General features: G+C 41.3%; 1 protein-coding gene across 1 annotated transcript in view; it reads right to left on the bottom strand.

The window, feature by feature from the left end:
• Window positions 1-307: 307 nt before the first annotated feature.
• The window catches only part of LOC103920227 (palmitoyltransferase ZDHHC15-like), a 137,982-nt gene continuing 130,509 nt past the window's right edge, over window positions 308-7,780 (bottom strand). The window contains exons 3-5 of the mRNA XM_009327910.1: window positions 4,754-4,780; window positions 2,062-2,156; window positions 308-478 (exon numbers count right to left, since the gene is read on the bottom strand). Of these exons, the coding sequence (XP_009326185.1) occupies window positions 308-478; window positions 2,062-2,156; window positions 4,754-4,780 (293 nt within the window). The remainder of the gene's footprint in view (window positions 479-2,061; window positions 2,157-4,753; window positions 4,781-7,780) is intronic.

Genomic DNA, 7,780 nt, shown 5'->3' with positions numbered 1-7,780 from the left:
AGCTAGACTCCATTTTAAGGAAAAACAACTACAGATTTAGTCATTCTGGTACTATTACTAAAGGCAGACAACGTAAGTAGGCTTTTCAACTCTAAATACAAGGGGTAACATACTGCTTCTCGAAGGCAGCACCGGGGACTCCACTGAGGGTGAACCCAAGCGTTCAAGGCTTTTTTGTTTTCCCAAGCATAAAACCTGAGAGAAAAGCCATTAAAATTATTCGCACAGGAGTTACTCAGCGCGTGCAGGGGCATTAGGAACGCCCTGTTGGTCGGCGGTATCACCTGGATCGCCAGCATATGCTACTTCAGCGTGCTTGATGAGATTTAGAGAAACAAAGCTCGCTGCTTAGCTGACCTCCATTCCCCGTTCTTGTGTACACCGGCAACTTCCTTGCAATTTCGGCGAGAATTTGCCTCTGCACCTCCGGCCTTTCTTCATTTTCATAGCGTTCTTTGTCAGCATAGGACATGTGGTACTAGAAGCAGAAGTCACGAGAGGAGCAGTTACCCACGGGTAGCAGAGATAACATTTCAACTACAGGCAAGTTTGCGAATGTTTTTACCTCCCACTCCTCCTAATGAGATTAATCTAGTGTGAAAACGTGCTTGTTGAGAAGGCAAAGAGGGAGAGTGCTGGACAGCCAGGATACTCTGCGATACATCAATAAGAAACGCAAAAGTGAAATTAAGCATCACAAAACAACATACTAGAATTCCTACGGCTGCTGCCTTAGATTACGATTTTCCATGAATAACATTACTAACCATGAGAAGGATGCTTTCAGCACTTCCCTTGTGGGCAAGAATATAAAACTATGTCCCCAGCCACAGCTTTCTATTTCTAAAACCGGGATTAGTTGTTATTTAGAAAGTCACGTTCTTGTAATTAGGATCTGATTTTGGTCATGTAGATTTGGAATGCCACACAAACATCATCCTCATTCTATTGCCCCACACACGGTGTTTTATTAGCATTTCATAAAGAGGTAAAACAAATTGAAAAAAATTCCACCAATCCGAGCAACAGGAAAAAGTATTTGGTAGAAAAAGAATTGAAACAAAATGTCTGCCTCCGACTGTCCTGTGCTCAAACCACTAAATCATACCCTTGTCCTAAAATAAGCCACCTACGTTAAAAAACAATACCAAACCCTTAACTAAAGTATTATTCGTGAAACAACCAGCTTTTGTCACAGTGAACCCCAGTTTCTCTCTACCACAGTGTATCATTACACTTATCTTCCATGATGCTGCTGACCAGGGAAGGACAAGGACTGGAGCTACTGGAGCTACATGTGTACCCAGCACCACATCAAAAGCCCTGTGCCGTGCACACAGCCACAGTCCTCACTGCCACAGACATGCGACATCAGACTCTCCACCCGTTTAGAAGGACAAAGATTCTTCTATCCCTCACTATCGCAAGAAAGAGTCTGACAAATGAAGCAAACTTCACCACCACGAAGGGGCCCGCTCCAGCCGGCAAAGGGCTCCCAGCAGAGCAGGCAGTGCTGGACTTTGGTGGGACACTGGACGTTCACACACGCACCACAACAATCTGGCTCAAGAGATCAAGAAACCCCACTACCATTGCAAACGCACCCGTTTCCACCGGCACTGTAACACCTCCCGTGAAGAGCGAAAGCCAAAACTGAAGGCCCTTACTCGGGAGACTCCAGTAAGGCTAGGTTAAGGAAGGTCCTCAGGATTTGGCCTCCAACTTGCTTAAATGCTTAGAGATCAACAACACTGTAAATATGTAAGTTAATAATCATCAATCCTGTTATTCTCAACATGAAAAACCCTGTCGGCTCCTGGAACACCTGAAAAGGCAGCTTTAAACGTTAACACCATCTCTGATTTAAACCATGCTCTTTGGGGAACTAAAGGATTCTCAGAACAGTAAATGACTCAGTTTTTATGGACAACTCTAGGTCACTGTCCATCTCTTTAGGAAACCCGAGCAGTTCTCCAGATCAACTCGATTGAAGGATTTTTGAGTTCTCTTTAGCATCCCTGCTTTCGTTCTGCAAGGTATGAAAAGTGCTTGGACTCTTACCTTTTTGCCTGGCTGCACCGGGAGAGTAAAAATAGACTTCCAATATGTCCACACAAAGAGCACAAAGAGAATATGGAATATTATAAGATAGGCCACTAAAAAAACCAAAACCAAACAAAACAAAAGCAGAACAATGACTTCTTAAGTAAAAGTTTCATTCATGATGGGCCCAATTCCAATCCCGGGAGAGTAAAAATAGACTTCCAATATGTCCACACAAAGAGCACAAAGAGAATATGGAATATTATAAGATAGGCCACTAAAAAAAAAACAAAAAACAAAAAACAGAAGCAGAAGAATGAAACTTTTGCTTAAGAAGTCATTGATGATGGGCATAATTCTAATCTTTCACAACAATGACAAAATAAAGGAAAAAAGAAAGATTTACAGTATTTACCAGTATTACAATACAGCTAAACCTTATGGTCAAAGGGTCAGTAGAATTTCAGAGATCTGTGGCTGCAGGTAGGGGTTACCTATCTTACAAGCCTCTCCTTCTCCACCCAATCCAATTCCGCAGGTGAGGAAGAACACAGTTATAAGAGACTTCACCCACAAGGCAGGTGACAGCCCTATATCCCTGGGAATGACGGGATTCCTGGCTCATCCCCATATCCTAGGCACGGGCAAAGCAGAACTGGCTGGTGCTAAGCAGCATAAAGGTTAATACTGCAATACTCCAGCATCTCCACGTTTTGGGTTCAGTTGCTACTAAATGTACTTAGAATCACAGTACCATATTATCAGGGTACTGTCCACTCGTGCAACGCATCCTTCACCACTTGCGAGAGTTGAGAGAAATAACATGCTCTAGCAGAGCTTTACATCAGCAGACAAAATCAAATCTCTTATTAAACATCTTTTAGATCTGCCACAGTTGATACAATAAAACAAATCAGGACATCATCCCTCAAATCACGCAAAACAGGTCTTGGGGCTACTGAGAAAGAATTGTAATCCACTAGACACAACGTTATCACATGAAATGCAGCATGCGTCAGAGTAATCTTGTTTCAATATGCAAACTTTATTTCAAAGCCTTTGGGCATAAGCAGGCATAATGTGGTTCAGAAAGCCAAAGGACAGCTATCCTTCAGCCACACAAGCTATTTGATTGTTATTTCTTTAATATTAGACTCACTAAGACATTATCAAACAGTTACAAGACAGTTTTATTTAAACACACCATTTAATCATAATAATAACCTCATTCTCCCCGTTTCATTGAAGCTTCAAATTCTAGAAGCTAAGGTTAAAGTGATTACTACTAGTGGAAAGAGAAGTCTAAAATTCAAACACTTCCTAACTTCTCAGGCAAGACTGACTGTGTGAAAATGTAATTGGTAAAAAAGGCCAAACGCAGCTTTGAGACTTTCTAATGAGATGGCAAATGACCTGATACGCCTCACAAGAACGTGATGGATTGTGTGAATGATCTGTGAATCAATGATAATTCATTATTATGCTCTTAAGTTTGTTTGAGATGTTATCCTTACACTACATGCAGGTGGAGCTCAGTCATTTTTAAATGAATTTTTAAAAGATAAATCTTGCAACAGGTTTAATTTTGTTGATAAAGCAATACAGCAGCATGTTAGAGGAAGCTGACCTGGAGATACACTAATAGATTAGGCAACTAATAACTTTCTTCTGCTGAATAATCATTAATATCGTGCTTTCTATAGTTTTCCTGTAACAGTTTCAAAGACTAGGACAGCTCTGTAGAGGAAAGAGAATTTACTTGACGCAGCAATCTGGAGGATCTCTAAAGTATCAGCTGGCATTGTTCTTCATGGAACAATTTGCCAGCTGAAAACTGCTACACCTACTCCTATCCTTCATAACCCTGGCAGAAGAAATGAAGGTAAGAGGCCATCTGTATTAGCCAAATGCCTCCAAAGCACCTCCAGGAAAGAGGAGGAGGAATACTAAAATGGCCACTAACCCCTTATTCTTAGAACGTGACTGTGGCCTCCAACAACGCACCAGTGGAAACAGTCCCATCAAGTGATCCTGCTGCTCTGTCCGACTCGTTCAGCAACCTCACGATACTGCGCCTGGGACCTCAGAACGCTGTCTGCCAGCCTGGACTACCAAATGAATCTGAGAAGTGCTCAAGCCAAATAATAACGAGACAGAGACCTTTGCTCTAACTCATCTGTGGTAGTAACTGAGAGTTACTGTGTTACCACTCAATATGCAGCTAGTGGTCAACAGAACCAAGCAAAAAATCTTTTGCAAAAGCCTCCCTACAAAAAACATTAAAACTAGCTTCCACTGAAAGATCAAATAAAAGTGAAAAAAAATAGGCGGGCCACAGAACAGAACTAGTTTTTTCTGTTTAGCTTGTAAAATCAGTTCTGACAACATAAAACAGAAAGGGAGAAAAGGTGCGTGGGTGTATACAGATAGACACACATAGTTTCTTCCGAAAGGGTAAAAGGGATCGAAGCCTTTTCATGTTCTTCTGCTTATACTGCGACTAAACAGGGGCATTTCCCAATACATGCAAAAGTTATAGCATGTCTAACAATGCATGCTGTGTACTTCATGAATGTGTAATTACAGGAAGGAAACACTGAAAGAGTAAGTTTAAAAAATTGACGGAAAGTAGTTTTGATATTTTAACTAGAACATTTGTGAATTTTTCACACAAGGGCTGAATGTCAAATAGTAAATTGAATGCACGTACCTTTTTCCACAGGGTTGCTCAGAGTCACTGAAAAAGAAAAAACATATGTCTACAGAGCAGAAAGGATTCCCAGAAAAGCTTGTGACAAATAACATTTCTACTTGAAATACAGCCATTTTAGGAAAAAAAGTTCAAATTCAACAGACAAAAAGAGAGCCCACAGTTTAGCATCAAATCAAAAGCATCCACAACAATTCCTTGTTTACTCACGCAAATAACACCCACAACAAGATGTTCAATAGCTGTTATTTATGCTGTGTTTTCCCTTGTTATAAAATATATTTTGCATATTTGTACATTGGAAACGTGACAAAAACAATCCACTGGTGACGGTGATGTGACAAGATTACCAGGGCTCCTCTAGCACCTGTCCCAGCAGCATCTCTACGCATGCACTTACAGGCATGTATGCAGCAAAGGGTACATTGCTCAATGTCTACTTCTACTGATTATTTTAAAATCCATCTATTATGTTAAAAGCCACCAACCAAGTTTAACAGAAAAGACAAAGACATCTTTCTTTAACTGAAAATGGAGCGGTTCTGTGATATCTTGACAGAATACTGCTTGGAAGAAAGATCGTTCATGGGATGGGAGCCCCTTATATCGGATCCATAGCCCTGAATCTAATGGTTGCAACTGAAATGTGTCGCTCCCTGGAGGAACGGAGGAATGAAAGGAAACTAGTGGCCACAGATCATCTCCCAGAGGCACAGTCATCTTCCAAAAATAAGCTCATATTGCTGGAAGACTCAAAGATTTGAGAGCTTGCACATACCAGCGGTGACCCCTTCAGTTAGACTGTACAGAAAAAGAAGTGATTGAGGGATTGGAGCCTTCTACTTCCAACCTACAGCCAGCACCTGGAAAGAGACTCTACTCCTCAAGACTCACTCTATCATCTTACTTGAAAAACAAACTTGGAAAATAGAAATCAGAGTAGGAACCGAGAGGTCCCGCTTTTACTAATGAAAGTAGCTTTTCTTAAAACCATGCTAACAAACGATTTTGATCTGCAAGCTCTACGATACACAACAACGCAGATGAAAAAAGAGACCAAATATTTGCTGTGTCTCTGTGCACTCAATTTCAGAGGAATGAGACTGTTAGGAAACCTTTAGTTTTTCCTTTGGTTTGCCGCAAATCAAACTACGAAGAGTACATCAGCTTTTCACAAATACTGCTTGGTTCCCTCCTGAAGTACGTCGCACTTGCAGCATGACCTTTCTAAGGATTTTACTTGAAAAAAAAGCAAACTCCTAAATAAAGATTCTATAAAAGGTTTTATCGCAGGACACTGGGTCATTGTTCTCACTGTGGCAGCAACCACCAACCAGACATGAAATCAAGGCCTCCTCTGGAGTATGACTTGTTGGCCAAACCAGTCACTGAAAGTTTAAAACCCAGTATCATGAGATACCTCTAGGACATCACCCCCACACTACTTTCAATCCTAAGCAGTCTGCCCAACTAAAGACGAAAATCAAGAATCCAAACAGAGCACCTACTATTTACAGGCTTGTAAACAGCAATACACAATGGAAACCTGGGAAAAAAAAAAAAGAAGCCCACACATAAAGCCGTGCTATGCTAGAAATCTGGAAGAGAGAGAGACTGTCCCGAGAGCTGGTTTTCAAGTAACTGCATATGCCAACAGTTGATGTTCAAATCCCAAAATAATTAATATAGTCATTTCAACTTCTGTGTAGATAACCTCCTCCACACACTAATAAAATGCACGCGAGAGAAAGATGGGGCAAAAAAATAGATGGGTGTGGGCAAAGGAGCGATTTTAAGCTGTGATTCTAGGCAGTGAGATGAGCTCCTGCCAGCTTAACCAGCATTTGCAGAATCACACAGGCCCGATCCAAACCCCACTTAAATCAGCAGAGTCTTTTCTAATAGCTGCACTGAGACTTGGAATTAACCAGTGTTAAACATTGCTGAATTTGCACAGCACTGCAAACAAAGTGTATTTCAAAAGACTGACAGCATTTCAGGAAAATGAATTTTTTGTCACATGGTCTAATCAGCGGTTACATGCACCTTGGAGAGATCGTTCCATGTGAATTCTTCAAAGAAACAGCCCACAATCTCAGAGATGGAATAAAATGTCACGAAGTATTTGGGAGTTTTGCCTAGCTGCCAATTAAAACAGATCAAAGAAGCTGCATTTCATTTTAGTCCCCATCGAGGAAAAAAAAAAAAAAAGGTCTTACTGCATTAGCAACCCTAACAAAAATCTGATTTAAATTTGCTGTGCAGTACCAGAAGGCGGCTCTTTCCACAGAAACGTCTCAAACCACCGTTCTGAGAAGTTTGGCTTCCTTTATCTGGCTTACCCTGTCCTGAAGAGAAAGAGCCACGTGCTCCTCCTGACAATTTCAAGAGTCCAAGCTACCAGCTTTTCTCTCCACCTCCACCAGACCTAGCAATCCTTTCTTCTAGTAACGGGTTTTTGCACGCACACTAAACCAGAACATAATAAACACAAGAAAGTTTGCAACTCACTATATAGTTAAATTGCTACATTAAACTATACAGTTACTAGCCAGTACCAAAAATTTCCTTTCTAAAATTTGGTGTTTTCCATGCTACTCTAACAAGTTATTTGACTCATGAGTGTGATTTCATGTAACCTTTTTTTTTCCTTTTCAGAACATAAAAAAATGACCGCGACGCAGGGCATATACTGATTTTTTGTTGTTGCTTAAACCATAAGTCTCATCTGAACACTACCATATGGCAACAACAGGGACTTTTCACTGTGGTTATAAATCTCCCAGGCTTCACGAACGTCACTTCCCCGGGCTGACGAGGACACACAACACACGGACTCATGACTAAGTAAAAGAACGCGCCACACCTAGCCAGCCCAGCTAGGACACAGATCTTACGGAAAATCGGGACAGCACGCCATAAGAATCCCACTAATTGATCCCACCATGGGCTTAGCGAGTCATAAAGTCTTTCTTCACATCCGCCTGGCGACTTTCGGGTGCGGCCGGTGCCCTCACCGGCGGGACC

The sequence above is a fragment of the Pygoscelis adeliae genome, unplaced genomic scaffold (genome assembly GCF_000699105.1).
Source record: "Pygoscelis adeliae isolate BGI_AS28 unplaced genomic scaffold, ASM69910v1 Scaffold14, whole genome shotgun sequence".
In the NCBI taxonomy this organism is placed as follows: domain Eukaryota; kingdom Metazoa; phylum Chordata; class Aves; order Sphenisciformes; family Spheniscidae; genus Pygoscelis; species Pygoscelis adeliae.
Note: the sequence above shows the minus strand (reverse complement) of the source record. Positions and strands in the feature narration are given on the sequence as shown.